This window comes from Hipposideros armiger, unplaced genomic scaffold, assembly GCF_001890085.2.
Source record: "Hipposideros armiger isolate ML-2016 unplaced genomic scaffold, ASM189008v1 scaffold_429, whole genome shotgun sequence".
Taxonomy (NCBI): Eukaryota; Metazoa; Chordata; class Mammalia; order Chiroptera; family Hipposideridae; genus Hipposideros; species Hipposideros armiger.
Window position 1 is genome coordinate 423,503 of NW_017731779.1, and position 23,580 is coordinate 447,082.

Below are 23,580 nucleotides of genomic sequence, written 5' to 3' on the forward strand. Positions count from 1 at the left end.
TATATATATATATATATATATTCACTTATAGTTGACATACAATATTATACAACATCAGCTTCAGGTGTACAGTGCAGTGATCAAGCCTCTACCTCATCCATGATGCCGTCTCCCTAACAAGACATGTGACCATCTGACAGATGAAGGAGAAAGGGAAGGGATTAGACAACATAAATAGGTAACTACAATATTGCCAAAGGAATATGAAAGTAAGCCTTTCTTGATGCCACCAATCATCAGAGGAAAATAAATCAAACAGCCAGGAAAGATTCATTAGGGTAGAAAGAACCACCTGCAAAAAGCAGTACATTCTGCTTACTCATCTATACCCGGATATTAAAACACAAAAATAGACAGAAATAAAAAAATAAAAAATAAAATAAGTACATGCCAGCAGAAGCACCAGAAATACTACCACTCTCTACAATACCAATGGGAATAAACAGAATAACTTTGCCCCATATGGTCATTTGATGTAGCCCTCTGTTTACGGTTCATATTCATAATAAATACACAGAAAATAAAACATTATGTCAAACAAGCAACTCTGAAAGAATGCAGACTTCGGTGAATGGAGAGAAAGCACCACACTAACGCACTGCCCACAGCGACACATTACGATGTCCTGAGTCCTACACCAGAGAACAGAAGAGCAGGGAGGTCTCCAAGCACAAAACTCAAGAAACATTTTAATAATGCAATTTAAATGGATCTATCAAACTTTTCAAATCTGTAACTTTGTGCAGCACTAAATGAATTATATTTTAAATTAAGATCAATGAAGAAAGAGGAGTCTATTTAATTTTCTTTTGATATGGATTTGTAATCAGGACCTGAACAATGTGGTGACTGGTCATAAGTTAATTTAAATTGAAAAACCACTGAAGGAAGGTAATTTGCAGTATATTAAGAACTTCACATTGGTTCAGAATTTATATTTACAACAGGCTACCAGAATTACATTTTAGATCACCCTAGAAAACACCTCATAAACAGCACAAATTATGTACAAAGCATGTATCTCAAAATAAATTTTACCTCAAAATACCTGCAGGAGTACATAGTTCATACTCACCCTCACTCCACAGTCTATGAAAAGTATTTTAGTTAACACATAAGCAAGCCTATATAACCAGAATAGTATTAGATACAAAGTGATAATATTTTTAAAACTCAGAATTATGCTGGCTAAAGAAATGCTAGTATCTTTCATAATAAATGAAAAAACAACTATGAGGTTACTTATATGTAAATAACCAAATAGCTCTGATAGAAAAGATAACATTTAACTAAAAATTCAACTACAGACTATCAATTTTTTGAGTCATAAAATAAAAACATAGTATGTGTTAAAGTTTTTGCAAGTTCTTTAAAATATGCCTTTCAGAATCGTTTTTTTATTGTAATATTTACTTTCTTGATGTTCTTTTTTTTAAGTTCTGAATGATATATTTGAAAGAAATCTTCTCTAAAAGTTACCATATTTTAATGATATTCCTATAACATCCCATACAACTTTCCAATTTACCGGCCTACAATGAGACGGTCTACTCTTTCATAATCTAAAGATCAAGAAGTTCCAATAAGGAAACAGCTCTGTACAGACCCCTCAATCATCCAGTAGTGGAAACAGCAGCTAGCATCCCACTGCCACACCTCACATGCCCCATGGCCACCAGGTAAAACGCCAGGTGGAAAAGAACACACAGATAAATTGGCACATCTTTCTACTTTTGTCATGATAAATCACTTGGTTTACTGTCACATAAAAACAAATATATTAGGGGAGCGAGATACAAAATCTGCACAAGTGTTTGGGGCGGGGGCAGGTTTGACGTGTGGAGTCTTCACTCTCCTTTCCTGTAGAGATGCGATAGTTTGGTGAAAGCATTTGACAGGCAGCCTACTGTGAAGTGCAAGCTGTGCTACAGGATTTTGTATAAATCTTACCCAATTTCCTCTTTCATGCACTTAACACACAAGTTTACTGGAGCACCAACTTTCCTCTATCCTTTACTGCTCCCAAAAAACACACCTTTTCTTTGGTATTATATAGCAGAGCTAAGTTTTAGACCAAAAACTTAATTGTTTGAGTTATCTGAAGCCATCCTCATTTTGTCCACATGTCCAGTAAAACAAAAGAGTTAACAGTGGGAAGAACATGGGAGTTCAGCCACACATTCAGCCGTGGATTCCAAACACAACTCCAACACCCACATAGCTTTGACTAGTCCCATAAACTCTCAGCACCTCAATTTCCCCATCCATATAATCAAGATGTTATTACCTTCCTCACTGGATTCTTTTTTCCAGGTTCACTCAGATATAATTCACATATAACATTGTAAAAGTCTAAGGTATATTAAACGTAATAATTTGATATACATATATATTGTGAAACGATTAACAATAATGTTTCATTAACTTCCATCAACTCACATAGCTACAATATGTTTTATATGTGAGAAGTTTTAAAATCTACTATCTTGGCAACTTTCAATACAGTATTTTAACTCTAGTCACCATGCTGTACAAGTACATCCTCATAACTTATTCATCTTATAAGTGAGATCATGCAGTATTTGTCTTGCCCTGACTTATTTCACTTAGCATAATGCCCTCAAGTTTAATCCATGTTGAAGTAGATGGCAGGATTTCCTTCTTTCTCATGGCTGAATAATATTCCATTGTGTGTATGTGTATAAAATATATATTTTATATATTTATAAATACAAATATCATGTATATATATGACATTTGCTTTATCCATTCCCCTGTTGATGGACACATAGATTGTTTCCATGTCTTGGCTATTGCAAATAATGCTGTGATGAACATATGGGTGCAGCTATCTCTTGAAGACAGTGATTTCATTTCCCTCAAATATATATCCAGAAGTAGAACTGCTAATCATATGGTAGTTCTATTTTTAGTTCTTTTAATTGATTATATTCCCTACGCTGTATTTTACAACTTTGTGAGTATTTTTATAACTGCCAATTTGTACTTTTTAATCCCTTTATCTTTTTCAGCCATCCCCTCAATGCCCCCTGACATCTGGTAACCATCAATTTGTTCTCTGTATCTATGAGTTTGTTTCTGTTTTGATTGTTTATTTTGTTTTTTAGATTCCACATATAAGTGAAATCATATGTCATTTGTCTTTATCTGTCTAACTTATTTCACCTAGCATAATACCTTCTAGGCCCATCCATTTCGTTACAAGTGGCAAGATTTCACTCTTTATGGCTGAGTAATAGTCCATTGTATAAATGTACCACATCTTTTTTATCCACTCATCTATCAATGGATATTTATGTTGTTTCCATATCTTGGATATCGTAAATAATGCTGCAGTGAACATAGGGGAACATATATCTTTTCAAATTGGCATTTTGAGTTTCTTCAGAGTATCTTTAATTTTTTAAAGAACCTCCATACTGTTTTTCATAGTGGCTGTCCTCATGGGACCCTTATGAGAATCCAATGAGATAATGCACACAAAAACTTAGCCATAGTCAAAAAATGGAAACAATCTAAATGTCCATCAACTGATAAATAGATGAACAAAATGTGGTTTAGCCATACATACAATGAAATACTACTCTGCCATAAAAAAGAATGAAGTACTAACACAAGCTATAACATGGAAAACACACTACATGAAAGAAGCCAGACACAAAAGGTCACATACACATATCACATGATTCCATGTGTACGAAATATCCAAAATAGGTAAATCCTAAACAGAAAGCAGACTAGTAATTGCCAGGAATGGAGGAGGGGTGGGAGGAAATAGAGTGACTAATTCATAAATATAGGGTTTCCTTTTATAAAGATGAAAATTTCTTGGTGGCCTGCCAAGTGGCGTGTTGGTTAGGAGTTGGCTTGGGACACCAGCTCTGAGCAGCAGGGCCCCGGTTCAGATCCCACATGAGGGCCTGTGACACTGCCCTCTACAGCTAAGATGGTGAACAACAACTCAACCTGAAGCTGGGCTGCCATGAGTCGCCTGCGACGGTGTAGGCTGCAGCCCCTGCTGCAGTGGGCTGCCATAAGCTACTGTGAGTGGCCGGCAGCCAGCGTGAGCTGCCAAGAGCCGCCGTGAGCAGCATCTAGTGGCCAGCGACCAATCTGCCTCACCCGGGAAAAGCGCAATGATAATACCAACATGGGCCAGTGAAGCGACATCCTCCACAACTAGACTGAAGAGCAAAAGGACAGCAACTTGTCTGTTCCCCTCCCCCAATTCCCCAATAAAATCTTTAAAAAAAAAAAGACAATACCTTGGAACTAGATAGAGTTAACAGTTACACAATATTAATATACTAAATGCTACTTAATTGAATACTTCAAAATGGTTAGTGGGCTATTTTATACGTGAATTTTACCTCAATTTTTTTTTTAAAAAAAGTTAGTCTACTTAACACATAGTAACATTCAATGAATAGTGGCCATTATTATCTCTAATACTCATTTCCACCATACTGACTCTAGTCATCATGTTGGTTCAATGACTCTTCCTTTCCCGCCATCTCTGCAGCCTGCTAGCTGAGAAGGGGAATCACAGTCCCAGGAGACCTCAAGAGCCAACTGAAGTGTTGCCATAAAAAGTGAATGGTTACTAAGCCTTAAAAACCATCTCATTCCCTTAGGCCTTATGACCCAAACCTATCAGTTCTGGTCACAAGTAATAAGTTTCTCCCCCATAAAAGATTTCTAACAATCATGCACAACTAGTGTTAAACTATATTGATTCATGTTTTATTTTGTATTCACCTCTCTATTCTTCTATCCCTTCTCTAACTCTGCTGTTCTAAAATTAAACATTAATACTTAGTCTGAATTCCAAATTACTCACAAATGGGCTTCAATGTACAAATCCTATAAAACTTAAAGGATAAGACTGAGAAGATAATCAGTTATTTCACATTCCAAGCTATGGAGACTAGTAGGGAGAACCACTCTACAACTTATTCCCCCCCCATACCAACTCCTCTCCACAAGTAACACATTAGGGTTTCTATGACAAGTAGACCAATAAGCTCCCAATAAAATGGTATCTGATTTGGGAGTGAAAAAACTGAAAGAATAGCTTGGAAAAACAAACTATGTTTCTACTAAACTATTAAATAGAATACATATATACATTTTCATTTTAAATAAATATTCAACATTAGAACAAACTGCAATATTGCATAGGATTCATGGAGCAAAAGAGTTTAAACATTCATTTCAAGAAGAATCAGCTCTATACACCTGAAACTAATAATAATAATTTAAAAAAAAAAGAGGAAGAAGAATCAGCTCTTGTGGTTAGAACATCCAAGAGAAGGGGGAGAGCAATAATACAAAGTTATAGTAGGCTATTCAGTAATCCAACTTTTACAATCTATAGCTTGTTTATACTATCTACAAGGACAGGACACTGCTGTCTGTCAATTCCCTAACAAAAGAAAGTCAATACTTGTTCTTTTTTAAGATATCATACAATGACAAGCAAGTAAAGGCGGTCTTTGGAACCATTCTTCCAATCCAAACATGCTGGAGAGATGAAAGGCTAGCATGATAAGGAGCATGTACTCCAGAGATCCCAACAGAGCCCTGAAACCCTAAAAGCATCCGGCAACCACCTTTTTGCTAAGACCACCACAGTACTGCCAGGAGTTGTGGAGCTCAGGGATGTGTAGAAGAATCACATACACCCTCTCAAGGACCAGATGCTGTATACAGCCAAGGATGCCCTGTATTCAATGTAAAAGTGATCATACGTGAGAAGCAATATTCTAAGTGAAAGAAACGAGACACGAAAGTCTACACATTGTATAATTCCAATTTTATGACATTCTAGGGACAGAAATCAGACAGTGGTTGCCAGTGGCTGGGGGGAGGGATGAATGCAAAAAGGCACAAGAGAACTTTTTCAGGGTACTGGAAATGTTCTATATAATGATAATGATGATAATTACACCACTGTATATTCAGTGAACTGTATGTATATTTAAAGGGAGTGGCTTTTCCTGTAAGTGCATTTTACCTCAATCTATCTGACCCCCAAAAATCATTAAATGTTTTTAAATTGTTTTAGAAATGGAGATGTGCTCTAAAATTAGTGAGTTCTTTCCATCAAATAAGAAATTTTCCAACCTGTCAACTGATTTACATCTTCTAATATATTAGATATTACTAACTAAGGAATCCTTTTTAAATACCAATCCCATACACAAAATCATGCTGTTGCTATTAAATCACCAAAGTTTCATCCTTGGAAAAAGACTTAAAAATCAAAGTTTATTAACAGTTTTCATGAGTTTATAAACAATAGTTTGGAGAAACTGAAATTAGTTATTAATTAGTTATTAATCACTTACTTATAAAGGAAGAAAAGAAGAGAAGGAACAAGGGAGGAAAGATGGAGAAATCAGACATGTAGAATATATGTCCACACTAGCAATAGATTTTGATTAAGACAATTTCATTTAATGTAATTGAAATTTACTCAAGTATGCTTTGGTAGAATTTTTATAATGGTTTTTGCAATATTCCTATGACTATATGAAGCTTAAAAAATACAGCAACCATACAAACGAATGGTAAGAAAAGAAAAACACAGAAAAAGCATATAGAGATTGCTCCTGTGGGAAATGCTTTTAGATAGCATTTACACCTGAAAGCTTATTAATGAAATAAACCAATGAGCTACATAATTTGGGGAGAAACCCATCATTTTCACCCACATTATGTAGCTCATTGGTTCAGAGGTCAACATTAGAGGTTTAAACTAGAGTTGGTCTCTCCATGCAGCAATTAATTACTCAGGATTAGGGAAAATTATCACATTGCATGCTTCACTCTACTCTGAGTGTCCCTTCATCCATCAACATCTCTACTGGTAGAGATGTAGCTCCAAGGAGCTCTGCAGGAGTAGAGCCAGGAGAAATCCATATCTGTCAAGGTATCAAGAAGGATGGTGGTTCTCCTAAACAACTGCCTTATTTTTATCTCCTGCATATAGTGCATTATGCAATGGGCAACTTTTTTCCATTTCAAGCTGCTGGCAATTTCCACCAATGCCCATTACATATGTTTTGTTTTTGTATTTTGCCTTTGTAAATAATTTTCTTTCTTTTTTTTTTAATTAAAGTTTACTGGGGTAACAATTGTTAGTAAAGTTACACAGGTTTCAAGTGTACAATTCTGGTTTTTTACTGCATTCCTAAGATCACTTTGTTTCAGTTCCCGCTTTTTCCCCCCTTGACATGACACATGGACAACACGTGCACGGGTTACCCAGGACTTCCCAGGCCAAGAACTTTCGGCTCAAATAAATCACAGTCAAGCTAACCAGGGTTTTCCTGGCCCAGCTTCCACCCTGCAGAATCAAAGAACTCTTCATGTCCCTCCATGGAAATTCATCCTTGCTAGTTGGCATTCCCTCCCTGAATTCTTCCTCCTCTGTCACTTCTCAGAACTGTATTTCATCCCATGGCTTAAGGAACCCTGACTTAAGCTAGCTTGGTGTATGTTATATATAATAGTCCAATGTCTAAAATCCTACTAGGATAGGAACATGGCTGGCTATAAAATATTCAAAAATTTAAACACAGGCAGTGGTATCTAATATCAAATTACGAGGAAATTAAGTTTAGGAATTGTTTTACCATTCTTAATGCAACATGGCTGATAGTAAGATGAAAACAAACATGCCTTGAAATACCACATATTGATCTCAATGCCTGAAGCATGAGTTAGGCATGAAGGCAGAGGATATATCACTGGACTTCTTTCTTTGTTATGGCTGGAGGAGCCCCTTAAAATTAATTTGTTTATAATCAGGAGTGTTGTATTTGTTATCCTTTCAAAACCAGACACTTTAATATAATATTTTCAGACCATCAGCTATATGAATGCTTAACAGAATAATGTATTTACCATTTTGAGAGTTTGGAAAAGTACATTTTCCTAATTCCAAGACAGATTATGAAAACAGGTCAATTTAGAATATGTTCATTAAATTTAAAATGACTTGTTATTTATTGCTGCTTGCTAGTCTCTTGACAGCAGTGGCTCATAATTATTTTTGGACCAAACCCTCTTAAGGGATTTGATGACAGCATCCCAGAAATGCACATATATGCCCAATTTTGAATATAATTTCAGCGAGTCCACAGACTGCCTGCATCCCACCACAGACCCTGGTCCATCTCCTGGAACAGGGATCCCTGCACATCAGGCTAAGATTCAGCTCCACAGGCTTAAACTCAAGATAACCAGCCATTTAAATACACACACATATACAAATCCCAAAAATAACTTAAAAAAACATGAACTAAATCAATCATCCATAATAATGACTCTTCCATTTCTTTTTCCTGAACGTTGCTTTTTTAATAAGTCAAAATAAAACAATTGTTACAAGTAAATATAAGGATCTAAAAGAATCCATTTATTCGCTTCTACCATACAATACATATCGTCATGTATTCACAGTTCCAAAACCAGCTGCACAAAGTCCTAACTCACATATTCTTTTCCCAATAACCAAAATTTTGACCAAAGTAAATTATCTTTATAGGCATTTTATTCACAATAAGAAACCAATGGAACACAGTCCTTCACAAAAGTTTTTAGCCATTCCCTACTGTCTTTAATCCATATTTTGCTTAACTTAATAGAACAGCAAAGATATTGTCTTATTTCTAAAACAGATGAGATTTAGACATTCTGAAAACGGAAAATCTTCGAAACTGTCATTCATGATTTAACATTATACCTCTATTCTCCTTTATACTTTCCATTCAATTGTATCAAACCAAAAATTAGAAAGAATCCAGTGGCATTATAGGCGAACATAACAAGTATAAAAATTGCAACAATTCACTTGAGATTTTTTATTACATTTATGTCTACATAATATTGAAAAAAAACCTGTATAAATGAGAAAGCAGCTGAAGGGCAAAATCAAACTCCTGGCTTTATTAGATGCAGGCTTAATGTCTTTTAGATAAAATATTTGTAGGTGCCACAGTCAATCAAGATTTCAATAGAAACCAAAGATGAAAGCATTCATGCATAAAAGGCAAGTGTGATAATTATGATGTGCAGACAAGATAATGGAAAATATCCGAGGCTGCTTTTCATTTTATGTATCAAGTGCTGCCTTGACCTAGTCATTCTACAATGCTCCATCACATTTACTGCATTACTTTATCATTTTAATTATTTAGCAGAATTCAATTAATTTGGCTGACATCTGGTCAACGGATGGGAATTCCCCCACTATCTTATAGGGTGTTTCATTTCTCAAAATAATGCTGCAAAATAGTTTTGAATAAACATGCCATTGAGTTTAAAATTCTTGTTCATCCTTCAAGTTTATTGACCTCTTCCTAATTAAACAAATGGTATCCATTTTTCTGGAATGTAATTTTCAAATAAATTACGTAGAAGTGTTTACGCAGATTCTAGCTGAAATTTTAGCATGGGACTCCATACTGCAAAATTTACACTGGCTCTATTTTAAAATTTCTCTGGTGATGAGGTGAATAGAAAATGTTAGAATAATTATTATAGAGAAGAGGATAATTTAGCATATAAATTTAGCACAAAGTTCACTGCCTGTGTATTTAAGGATTATGGTAATCATTTTCTAAGCTGTGCTCTAATCTATTACCCAGAACCAGAACTCATCTACCTTAATATTCATGAAAATAGTCCCTAACAAAGTTCAAGATTACAATAACATTGCTATTATTACTATAGTTATATTATAAAAACACCAAGGCTGTATAGTTATTAGCTTTACAAAATTATAATAATGCTTCTTACAAATTCGGTATGTAACTGTTCCTAATATTCTTCTATAATTTGGAGGAAGTAACTTTTAGATGTTATTAACACTTTTTCTTCAGAATTGAAAAGTCAAAGAATGGGGTTTCTCAGTTTGCCAATTTCCTTATTAAGAGAAAGCATACATAAAGCAGGGACAAAATTCCTTTCCTAGTAGAAGGCAAAGCTACCAAATGAATGCAACTTAGATTAGCACCTGACTAAAAAAAGAGCAATGTTCGCTGAGTATTCAATTCTGGATAATGGCAGAATATCTTATTGATAGTTGTCACTCAGTGAAACTCCACTTTCCCCTGGAAATAAGTCACTAACAGCCTACTCCCTCCTTGGTAAAGGTGGCTAGCAAAAAAGAAGATGAGACTGGCAGGGAATGAACCTGATTCTTCGTTTTTTTCCCTTTTTTTTTCCAATTACAGTTGACAGTCAATATTATTTTATATTAGTTTCAGGTGTACAGCATGGTGGTTAGACATTTATATAATAAATGAAGTGACCCCCCCATAAGTCTAGTACCCACCTGACACCACATATAATTACTACAATATTATTAACTATATTCCCTATGCTATACTTTACATCCCCTGATACTTCTCCCTTGTATAAGCAGGTGAGTGCAAGGTAACCTGGAATATCTTTAAGATAGAGAAGAATAAAGGAAGGTACTCTCTGCAGACACAAGTGGTCACCGAGTGAAACTATGAATAGACTTCCCAGGAATAACAATGGACAAAGCCATAAAAAAATAATAATTCAAATCCCAGTAAAGTATGTTTAATTTTGCCATTCTAAGAAGACATACAATCTCATGCTCATCCAGTAACCTGGGGACATTCACCTTCATATTTCCATAAGGGCAGTCCCTGGCCCAGGGGGCCAAACAAGAACTGGGGGTCGGTCAGCAATCACCCTTTGGTGAAATGATACAACAACATGAAAAGTACTCATAAAATATATGCACCCTGAAATGCAGCATCAGTACTTTTTGGAATTTATCTCACAGATGTAACTTAAAAGAGGGGAAAATATCATTGACAAATGATGCTAAACGCATTATGTAAAAGAGAAAAAAGTGGAAATAACTAAAATAGGTTAAGTGCAATCACTTGATGAAATACTAAGCAGCCAACTAAAATAACTATGAAGATTATGCAACAGGGAAAAATATGCACACATTAATGTGAAAAACTTAAACTGTTCAATTAGAAAAATAGTATTTCAAAGACCATAACTTGAAAAGAATAAAATTAACTGACTGAAATTCTACACTGTAAAGATACCTCAGAAACAAAGAGCCTATCTAAATGAGAAACACAGAAAGTAATTTTACCTTGAGCTAGTCTTTCAAGTCGTTTCCCATGCTCCGGGGGTATTGCATACCTAAAATTTTAAACATAAATATTTTAGGATTATAACTGTTCAGCTAGTATCCTAAGGACATGTATTACTAAATAATGTCATGTAAAAAGAATTCAACACCAAACTCCATTTAGATGAACTGAGTAGAGATTAAAAGCCAATCACAGATTCATATCCCTCGGACACTGGACAGAAGAAAAATAAACTCATAAATTACTTATTTCAATGTCCCAGCTCACCATCCCAGTACATTTTAAAGGTTAGGAAACAAAGGCCCAAGATCAGTAAAGCTGCTTTGGCAAAGAAGGCAGCTACCGACATGATGGAGACAAGAGCCTCTCCCCCAACACTGCACACCAGCAATCCAAGACTGTTTTGGGTTGTATGTTTTTTTCGTTTTGTAGTTAGTTAGTTAGCCTTTGTTTTTAAGAAAACTTTTGTTGTTGGAGCTTTTTTTTTAACCTCCAAAAAATGTTTTATTGACAAGCAGGAGAGAACACAAAATTATTACAGCAACATTTATATTTCTACCAAACCTTTCTAAGAACATTATACTTTTCAAATAGATTTTAAGTTAAAAAATCACCAGCCATAAAAAGGCAGCTTTTATTTATTTCATGATTATATGACTTTTAAAATCTTGATTTTAGGAATAATAATTTTTCACCCTTGAAGAACAGAAAAACTCATTTCTAGTTCCTGGTGTTTTAAAGGTGAGATACTTGAACTTATATACTGCAAACTTACTAACAAATTTTAAAACAATAATCTCCTAATACTACATAAATACTAATTTTTATAGGTAGTTTTAATGAGGAAAATTAAAGGATATTAAAAATAAAGTTAAATGATTATTTTGTGTTTTAAGTAAAAATATGTTATTCTTAAGACTACATTTGCCATGTTTACAAGCTCAATATATATTAAGTTCAAGCTACTTTTTACTAAAATAACTTTTCTAATTTTACTTAACACCACACTTGATTGCATTTAATGCCACTGATAACATATGCAAAATTTAATTGGATCCACTGTAACCAGGCAATTCTGTAAAATAAAATTCAACCATATATCCTGTTCCTTAAGGCATTGTTAATGAAATTATTCCAACTGAATAGAGAAGATAAAATTTTAGCATAACTAAATGACAATCACCGGGCTGGCCAAGTAGCTCGGTGGTTAAGAGTTGGCTTGGGAGTGCAAGCTCTGAGCATCAGGGCAACCAGTTCAGATCCCACATGGGCCAGTGATGCTGCATCCTCTACAGCTAAGATGGTGAACAACAGCTCGACTTGGAGTCACCGGCGACGGCGTAGGCTGCAGCCCCTGCTCCAATAGGCTGTGGTAAGCTACTGTGAGTGGCCTGCAGCCAGCATGAGTGGCCGGCAGCTAGCGTGAGCTGCCATAAGCCGCTGTGAGCTGCTGTCCAATGCCTGGCGACCAATGTGCCTCTGCTGGGAAGAGCGCAATGATCACAATATGATCTTCAAAATGATCACAAATGATCTTCAACATGGGCCAGTGAAGCGACATCCTCCACAACTAGACTGAAGAACAAAAGGACAGCAACTTGGCTGTTCCTCTTCCCCGATTCACCAACACTGTTCCCTTCCCCAATTCCCCAATAAAATCTAAAAAATAAAAATGACAATCACCCAATGTATATTTATGGCTACTTCTTACTAGTTTTTAATCCCTGGTTTACATCACCATATATACCCATAAAAGGAAAAACAAACATACAAACAAACATACATACACATACACACATACACACACACCAGACAAGAGGGTCACCACCCCCATAACATACATACAACGCACATGCATAAGTATAATGGGTATATGCCTAGCCACGAAGGGTCAGATTTGGGTGGAGATATTTATATATCCTAAATATCATTATTCACATTTCTGAAAAATCGGCATCCAAGTTAAAGCTAATTAATCTGAAGTTCAGCCATCTGTTTTCAGAAAACATAAGTCTGTTCATGTACAGAAGGAATGGGAAAAGGTAAGGTGAGATAGCTCTATCCTAACTTTGACCCTCAGTTTACTCATTTGAGGATATGAATCAATACCAGCATATGTCTCCAAACAGGTAGCCCTTATTGGCCTAACTCCTAAATTCTTTTCAACAAGTATACTATTTCCCAGGTACAACTGTTCCTATCATTGCCAGATGATTAACTTATTTTCCTCTTCAGATTTGGACAATGTCTCAGTCTATTTTCATATGCTATATATAAAAGATCCAACTTTTTTCCTCCCTGCTGCCTGAAGGTCACCCATCATCATGAACAACACAGTAACTATCTGAACCAAACAACCACTTCGGCAAGAAAAAAAATGGTCATTGACATCCTTCACCCTGGGAAGACTACACCTAAGATAAAAATTCAGGAGAAACTAGCCAAAATGTACAAGACCACACCAGATGTCATCATTGAATCTAGATTCTAAACTCATTTTGGTGGTGGCAAGACAACGAGCTTTGGCATGATTTACAACTCCCTGAATCATGCAAAGAAAAACGAAGCCATGGACTTGCAAGACATGGCCTGTATGAGAAGACAAAGGCCTCAACAGAACAGCAAAAGGAATGCCAAGAACAGAATGGAGAAAGTAAGGGAGACTGCAAAGGCCAATGTTGGTGCCAACTAAAAGGAGGAAAGATTCTGTGGTGACTGTAGTGAATGTACAGATTTTTCACGAGAGGCTTAATGAACTAAAAACTTTCCAAAAATCCGGTTCATTTTAAGACTATACATAATTATTATAAAATTCATATGGTTAACTAACCATTGTTATAGTTCAAAAGCATCAGAAATTATCAAAGAATAATAACTTTCTGGGGCCGGCCAAGTGGCTCAGTTGGTTAAGAGCTTGCTCAAGAGTATGAGCTCTGAGCAACAACAGGGTCACCAATTCAATTTCCACATGGGCCAGTGAGCTGAGCTGCCACTGAGCTGCCAACAGGTGGCAGGATGGCTCAGCTAAAAAAATAAATAAATAAATAATAACTTCCTTCCAATCACAGCCCCTTACACAAAAGACATGCAAATTTTCCTGATGAGAACTTGAATCCTCAAACTGAAAGCCACAATACGTTCACCCTCAGTGAAGCACATAACTTCAAGGGACACACCCTCTTTTCTTCCCTGGTTTAGTCATTATCTTGTTCAAAGTGAACCTATTCATCTGCGTGTTGATACCTGTGACATATTTTCTGTGGTTCTCTCTTCTATGTTATTGATGCCTATTCTTTGCTAAATATTTAAATCATATGTTCAATTCTTTTATAGCCCAACACAGATGAATCAGTACAGATATCTATATAATGTTTCATATACAAATAACTTACAGAATTCCTTAAATAAGCCCTTAAAGATGCACCCTAGAGTCTAATAAACAAAGGACAGTAACTTGTCTTAGTCTGTTCAGGCTACTGTAACAAAATACCCCAACAAAAATCACTGATGTAATCTACTTCATCAGGTAGTTACTGAGCACCATGTAGAAAGCGTTGCAAGAAGAACTCAATGCATTTTCCATATAAGTAGAAGGGGGTAGAGAAACACACAACTATTGCTAACACTTATTGGGATTAATGTACGTGCGTGTCTTCAGGAAGTCTGAATTGCAGCACAGGGATCTCAGGAACATTAAGTTTCCATGTAGATTTACTACCACGTGGCAGTTAATACCAACTAATAAGAAGAGGGGGGAAGGAGGCAGGGAAGACCTTTGATTTCTCAAACCTCCCAAAGGCATCACCACTGAAGATGAACTAGAATATCTCAACTCTAGAATAAACTGTAAATACGGAAAAAGTATTGCTATTTATTTACATTTCTAAAATTACTTCATAGTTCTACTAAGCAGCTGTAAGACACCAGGGACAATTATAGGATGCCTATCCTAAACAAGAATATCAGAACAGCCTTAAACTGTTAGATGTTTACCATCCATAAAATATGAAGAATATCCCTGGCATAGTCTTTCAGTTAATCCTCTTCTACGAGGGTCCTAGTGAAACTTTTTCCAGTGGTAATCATGAGAAAGATTTTCTCCATGCATCACATATGACTACAAGGCACTGCGTATGTTTCCTCAATGCAGTTCGCCCTTTAGTTCACTAAGGTGTAACCGAGCATTACAGGTGGGCTCCCACTTCCTGCTGTACCCTCCACAGTGTGCTGAAGTCATCTCCACCAACTACAGATCTGATGGTGACAAAGCCCCGGCCTCCAAGGGCTGAGTGTTACATGAAGGATAGAAGCTAAACGCCTTTGCAGGGCACACAGGCCTGCTGCCATTTTCACACCTCTTCAGGTGTACCTGCTGACCACTGTCTTTATCAAATCCTGTTCTCTGGCTTTACCAAACCACTTGAAACTCCTTATAGAGCCCTTGTGATTTCTCACCTTTGCACCTTTCCACCCCTATTTCTGGGCTTCAAATGCCCTTACCACCCATGTCCACTCAACAAAAACGCCCACTCCTTTTTCCAAGCTCAGCTTCAATTACCCCCAGGGAGAGCTTCCCACTCCCTCTTTTGCTGTATCAACCAACCATACAGAATACAGGCTTCCACCATGGCGCTCAGAATTTAAATTTTTTTTACCTTTCTGCCCCCTGCTCCCCTCTCAAGCTCATGTCTTTCTCCTGGAACAAAGCATCAGCTGAGCAGATGCTCAGTAAGTGTTTGCTGATTTTTGCTCTCAAATGATGAATTGTGTTCCTGCTCCACCATGATGAAAGATGTGGAGGAGAAGAAGGATACAGGAGGAAGGAAAAAATCATGAATGTGGGAAATGGGAGGAAGTGGTAAGTAATGATATAAGCCAATACCTCATTTCTGGACTACAAGGTCAGCTGGCATATCCAGGATCAACCACTGCCAGCCTCAGCTTCCTGGTCCGTTCAAATGTCTATTTCAATCAAAACTTTCTGTCTCCCAGGATTTAAGCATGTCCCACTGTAACTGCCCTCAAAATGTAGCTCCTATGAATATAGCAGCCAGCACTGAAAAATATCATCTAATTCTTTGATAAGAAAAAAATAAGTAACAAATACAAGTCTACGAGTAAAAGGTTCCAACTTCATAATGTTAGTATTTTTCATCTAAACAATTTTACAAATCAACATAAGCCACTATCAGACTATAGTTGGAACAGCAAGCCATGGGGAGAAAGGCCCCTAAAAAAAAGCCTGAATCACTGGCATGCTTTTAAGAAGTTTGAAATCCTGCTGCTCTCATAACATCCAAGGTTTTGTTCATTTCTGTTTGACATACTACTACTTTGTGGAAACACTAAGCAATTCTCGATGTCTTGTTTTAAATAACAGCATAAAAACACTGCCTGCCTGCCTGCCTGCCTGCCTGCCCCTCTGCCCCTTTGTCATCAGCCTTTAAACATGATTAGCTCTTCTGCTCAGATAGATAGACAGACAGACAGACAGACAGACAGACACACTTTCCTGAGTCCTTCATCCTGCTACCATTCATCTGCTTTCTTTCCTTCCCTCTACACATACCGCTTCCCGCGCTTCCCGTATTTTTGGAGTCCAGTGCAATCTGGACCTTATTTCATCACTTTCAAAAAACTCCTTACACAAAATTGCCATGTTTTAGTCTTTGCTAAACTTATCCTACTAGTTTCTCGAAACACTTCCCTTGGGCTTCATGGTCCAAATCATCTCCAGTGGTTTTCTATTAATACCTTCTGCTCTTGCCATCCCACGGGGGTCCATGTTTCAGTGCTTCCATTTTTCCCTGAGAGAATCACCTTCACTCAAGGCTTCTCAATCATCTATATGCTGCTGAGCCACATCTCCATTCAACACGTGTCTCTTGAGCTCTGGACCTCGAAAATCAATCACCTATTGAACAAGTCCATTTGGCAACCCTCAAACAATCTGTCCAAAGCTTATGATCCTCCATCATCTTCCTGACAGATCTGCTTCCCCTCCCGAGTTCCCCATCCAACCAACTGGGAGTCAGCGCGGCATTCCCCTTATCCAATCAATCCCCATTTTACATGTCCTACCTTTTACGTGTACAAGAGAGTTCTCGTTCATTTCCCTACATTTCTCTATCCCCACTGCCACTGCCTTGGTCCAGGCCACCATTCTCTATCACATACATTATTACTACAGCCTCTTAAGTACTCACCCTCCTAGTCCATGCAGCTCAATCAGATCCCATCACTTTGCTTCCCTGTTTAAAATCTATGTAGCAGGAAGAACTGGTGACCAAACAGAGGCATGTTGGAGGGCCTGTATGCAGAGGGCTTTTTTACAGATGGTGAGTGACCTCAGGCAGAGAAATCCTAGTTCTATGGCCCGACCACCTTCTAGATGTTTCCATGAAAGTATCCCATCACTTCAGAAGTCTTGACATACACACGATCAAATTCATGTATCCCCCTTTAAGGTAAGGTTATTCCGCCTAGCATTCCCATTTCAGTTCACAACTCCATTTCCCACTAGCCTTCCCAACTGGAACTATCAGAGCCACCTCTTTATTTCTCATCCGCTCTGCTCCCACTGCTACTCACAAGTCCCATCCACGCCATAGCCCCAAAACTTCATGTCTATCTCCCGGCAGCATCACCTCAATTTCCACCTTGATCTGCCCCCCACTAAGACTACAACTGAACTCTCTGCCTGTATCGCCCTGGGCAGCTACAGTCTTCATATCACTATCAGATATTTATTCCTTACTGCCTGGCTTTCAGGCCCCACCTCCATCCCAATTTAGCTCCAGCCTTAAATATCAACAGCCCACTCTCAATAGGCTGGACTATGAATTATTCTATCACCACACCAGCTATGACCTCACTCCTTCCCTCAAAGGGCCCCCTCCATTCTGCTCCAAAGCACAATCTCCCAGGCCCTGCTCAGGTTCCACCGCCTCCCTGAAGCTTTCTTTTGACCATTATAAATCTCAGCAATCTCACCCCTATTCTTTCTCCCAGAGCCCTTCCATTACATTTTTCATGTAGTATTTATCATCTGCTACCTTCCCTAGCTAGCTGCTGTTTGGTGCGCATAAATCACTTTGGTCTGGCTAGGCACTGAGTTCTGTGAGAGAGAGAATGCCTACCACAGCCCACAACTTTCCCCATGAATCATCCTCTTTAACCTCCCTTATACGGTGAGTGCCCGGTTCATAGCCAGGTACTCCATCATGTGCCACCATTGCTCAATTATGCAGCTAATTCTTTATTCTTTGAAGATATGAATATGTCTCATATTTCTTTGTATCCTTTGAAAACCACTAAATAAGATGTTTATCATTGTATACCCTCAAGCACATACCAGCTTGTTCAAATTATTAATTGTTCATTTAACCTTTAGGACAGTGTTTGTGTTTCATATAAAATGAATATTGCAAACAGTTCTGCTAACCTTAAGAAACTGAATTACTATCTATGTACACACTAATTAGATATTTATAAGGTGATGTTTTATTTAAAACACGATTCTTTTATGAATTAAAAAAAGAAGAAGGAGAAGATCTAATTTGAAGGCCAAGGGAAACAATAATCCCTCATAGCACATCTTTGGAGGGTTTACTCAAAGAACAGACCTAAAATGATACGCTCTCCTGGTAGTTGTAATAGAAACACTATCTTGAACTGAATAATTATCAGGTTGACATTTCAAACTGTCAGTAGATAAAGCTATATTTTCATAATGTACTAGATCCATTTCTCTGATTCAGGCTTTCTCTATGAATTGGTCTCTATTTTTCTTTTCAAGAAACGCTCAGTCCATCAGCCCATTAGAAGCGTTTACCAGCACTTCTCAAAGGGGAGCTCCTATTTCTCAGATGACTCCCTCAAAGTCTCCCTAATTTCATTTGGGAACTTGGGGTCTGTCAGTAATGTCCTCAGAAACTATATTGTCAGCTCTGCCCACTGCCCATACCTCTGTCACTGTGCTGTATGACACAGGTGGCTGCAGGGGTCCCTCTGTCAGTGTCACTAACAGGTGCTACTGGAGCCTCCTGCTGGCTCAGCTTCACCCACCCTGTGACATCCAGCGCAGTCTCATCAAGTTCAGGGTACAGAGGGAAGAGAGGACACTTCTAGGTCCATGCCATGCCCGGGCGGATCAGTCCTAAAACAGCGCCGTCCTCTACTCCCCTCCTCAATGATGTGTAAAGTAGCCCTTTCCTCCTTTGTTTATATTTCTTTTTCCTCTTGCTGTTTTGCTCACAATTATCTCCCCTGAAAAAAATCAAGCTCAACTCCCATGAGACAGTTTTCTGACAGACAACTCTAAATTGACCCTCCCTTCTTTTACTGGCATAAGCTTGTGCATCTGACCTGATTTCTGTAGTCACTATAGGGTTCAAAGCTCAGTGAAAAGAATAACTGGCTGATAAATGTAAGAGCTCATCACAGCTACTATTTACTGAGCACTTACAATACATCAAACTTAGTGCTAAGATCCTGTACTACAAGTGCTACTACCAGTACCTCCATTTTACTGACGAGGAAACCAAACCTTAAAGGAATTAATTTACTTACAGAGGTAGATAACAGAGCTGGCACACAACCCCAGACCTAACTCATTCCAAAGCCCAAGATGTGCTCTCCAGCCCCATATTCCATTCCTTTTTCCTCATCAAATCAACACAGAGATGCTAATGGAGGGAAGTGACAGAAAACCATTCTGTCTTGCTCACCATGATATCACGAACACCTAGCTCAGTACCTGACAGGTGGGGTGCTCACTAAACATTTCTGAACAAACGGAATAGAAACAAACAAAACCAAAAAACATCAAACATAGATGAAGTATTTTATAATACAATCAAGCATAATAAAATGGGGGGGCATTTCAAGAAGAATCTAAATGCAGTAACTTCAAAAATTAATAAACAAAAAAGTCCCTATAAGAAGCTATATGCCCATATCAAAGCTTTTCCAGAGCCAATATTTTCCCAACAAAAAACAATCTTACCTTATATGAAAATCTTTGAAAAGTGTCCTTTCTAATCAATAATTTATTGAAATGATAATTATACCATGAATAAGATAAAGTGACTTAAATGGTTCCACTACAATTCACAGAGTTCTACCATAATTAACTCCAATAAAGTATTGAAGCATTTTCAAGGAGATTTCCTATGATAAAAGTTTAATTTTCAAGACAAAACTACCTACTCAGCTTCTTTGCAGTTGGAAACCTCTTTGAAAATTAAGAGGCTTTCAAAAGTGCACATTACACAAAGCAACCATGCTACCCAAAAATAACTCAAGTAACATGCAAAACACAACAAAAGGCCTCATATTTAGAAAGAAGAAAAAATAAATAAACCTTCACACCTCACTCATTTTAGAACTCACACTGGATCAAAACCTTATTGTGACCAATGAAGAAAGCCTTTAGGCACAACTCTTGATTAATGTTATCCTGGGACCAACCTTATAAATGTTGCAGTTCTGTGACTGTCTTTATTTATCAGTGAGTGTTTCGTCCTTAAAGTTCAACAACTCATTGATTGATGAGTATTAAATGCTATGTAGCACTCTAAATTCCCCTTGATTTACATCACAAAAGTTTTTGCTTGTTCAATTAAAGTTTATTGGGGTGACAATTGTTAGCAAAGTTACATGGATTTCGGGTGTACAATTCTGTGATACATCATCTATATATCACATTGTGTGTTCACCACCCAGAGTCAGTTCTCCTTCCATCACCATATATTTGATCCCTTTTACCCTCTTCTACCACCTCCCTCTCCCCTTAGCCTCTAAGTAACCACTAAACTATTGTGTTTTGTTTTGTTTCTTCATTTGTTTTTCTTGGTTTTTTTGTTGTTTTCAGTTTTATATACCACATACCAGTGAGATCATATGGTTCTCTACTTTTTCTGTGACTTATTTCGCTTAGCATTATAATCTCAACGTTCATCCATGTTGTTGCAAATGGCACTACTTCATCTTTTCTTATAGCAGAGTAGTAGTCCATTGTGTATATGTACCACAACTTCTTTATCCAATCGTCTATCGAAGGACACTTTGGTTGTTCCCACAGCTTGGCCATAGTAAATAAAAATACAATGATCATTGGAGTGCATATATCTTTACAGATAAATGTTTTCAGATTTTTTTGGTAGATCCCCAAGAGAGGAATTGTTGGGTCATATGGTAATTCTATTTTCAATTTTTTGAGGAATCTCCACACTGCCTCCCACAGCAGCTGCACCAATCCATATTCTCACCAACAGTGTATGAGGGTTTCTTTTTCTCCACAGCCTCTGCAACACTTGCTATTATTTGTCTTGTTGATGATGGCCATTCTAACTGGTGTGAGGTGATACCTCATTGTGGTTTTTATTTGCATTTCTCTGATGATCAGTGATGTTGAGCATTTTTTCATATGTCTATTGGCCATCTGTATGTCCTCTTTGGAGGAAAAGTCTATTCAGGTCCTCTGTCCATTTTTTAATTAGGTTATTTGTTTTTTGTTCTTGAGTTGTATGAGTTCCTTATATATTTTTGATAGATAATGTTTTCATTGTAATTTAGTACTAAACATTGTCCAATTCTCATCAGGATGTTTTGGACCCATAGTTTATTTGGAAATGTATTTTTTAATATGCAGACTCTGCATATTTTAGTTATAGATTTCTAATGTAATCACATTATGCACAAAATGCATGGTCTTCATAATACAGATCCCAAATGACGTAGATTCAAACAGAAAATTACTGGAAACTTGCTATGTGTGGGCTAATGTGTCAAATACAACAATTGCTGTCCCAACATTCATTTTTCCCTTCTTTCCTTAAAGTCACAAAACTACAATTATGTTCAAGTTGGCAGTGTGGACAATTTTTTAAGTACTCATCTCTCAGCTTTCCTTGCAGCTATGAGTGCCCATGAGCTCACAGTCCTGGCCAATGAGAAATAGTGAGATGTCATTGCTTGTGAGTTCTAAAGAAACCCGTAGAAGTGGGAGCAACTGATCTGGCATTTTCTCTTTATCATCTGCCCTTTATCTTATCTCTTCTTTTTTCCTAGAAAATAGACCAAAAGGATAACAGTCACAGGCTACTGATTATACAACAGGGGCATACAGTATTATAATCAACCATGGGTTGCTTATTTCTGGACTTCATGCAACATAAAAATGAATGAATGAATGAATGAATGAATAAACTCCTGATTTAAACCCCCATTTCAAGGAAGATTGTAAATGGGCTTTTTTGTCTCTTATCAAAAAATCATTTCAGAGATCATGCAACTGAATGCTATATCCTCTCAGAAATATATGGTGTAAAAGAACATTCCAGAAGCTTTATGCATGAGTCCTCAAATAAAGAAACCCCTTTGGAGATCCCACAAATAATTAGTCATTTGGAGGAAAGGAAAAAGGGATGGACTCGAAACTGGCCATATTAAATTTGTAGTGTATGGTCTCTGAATTCCTCTTAGGCAAGCTATCAAAACTGTTATCACTGACAATCAAAATACAGTATAGTGTCTAAAAATTTCTAACAAACAGTATTTTGTAGCTTCTAAAATTTCCTATACATCAGGTTAAATCTATTCAAGGCATCAGACAGGATACATGACTGTACTATTTTACATGTTAATTTTGTAGTATTTACCCATAAGAAACCAAAAAGAATATTATAAGATCAATAAAAACTCAAAGCAGCAGAAAGCTGTGCATATATATGATATAAAAATTAGCAGATCAAAACAAAGAACAAAAAAACCCTGCTTCAATAACAAAACAAGCCTATATGCCTGCTGTGGTTCATGGCCCTAGAAAGGTGCTGTGACGCTGCCTCAAGAAACTGAGGTCTTGGGCCGGCCGAGTGGCACATTGGTTAAGAGCTGGCTTGCGACACCAGCTCTGAGCAGCAGGGCCCTGGTTCAGATCCCACGAGGGCCAGCGACATTGCCTTCTACAGCTAAGATGGTGAACAACAGCTTGACCTGGAGCTGGGCAGCCGTGAGTCGCCGGCAACAGCGTAGGCTGCAGTGAAGCTGCAGTGGGCTGCCATAAGCTACCGTATATGGCCGGCAGCCAGCGTGAGCGGCCGGCAGCCGGTGTGAGCTGCCAAGAGCTGCCGTGAGCAGCCGTCCAGAGGCCGGCGACCGATCTGCCTCACCTGGGAAGAGCGCAATGATGATACCAACATGGATCAGTGAAGCAACGTCCTCCACAACTAGACTGAAGAACAAAACGACAGCAACCTGTCTGTTCCCCTCCACCGATTCCCCAATAAAATCTTTTTTTAATTTTTTAATAAATAAATAAAATTAGACACCACTGCTTTTTTTTATTTTAAAAAAAAAAAAAAGAAAAAGGAAAAAAAAAGAAACTGAGGTCTTGTTGAGG

At 37.5% G+C, this 23,580-nt stretch overlaps 1 protein-coding gene across 5 annotated transcripts in view; it reads right to left on the reverse strand.

Moving 5' to 3' along the window:
- The window catches only part of KDM4C (lysine demethylase 4C), a 447,429-nt gene that overhangs the window by 275,121 nt on the left and 148,728 nt on the right, over positions 1-23,580 (reverse strand). For 4 of the 5 annotated variants that reach the window (XM_019664744.1, XM_019664743.1, XM_019664745.1 and 1 more), the window contains one exon: positions 11,177-11,226. The exons of the other annotated variant lie outside the window; for it this stretch is intronic. In XM_019664744.1, the coding sequence (XP_019520289.1) occupies positions 11,177-11,226 (50 nt within the window). The remainder of the gene's footprint in view (positions 1-11,176; positions 11,227-23,580) is intronic. 5 annotated transcript variants of the gene reach the window in all.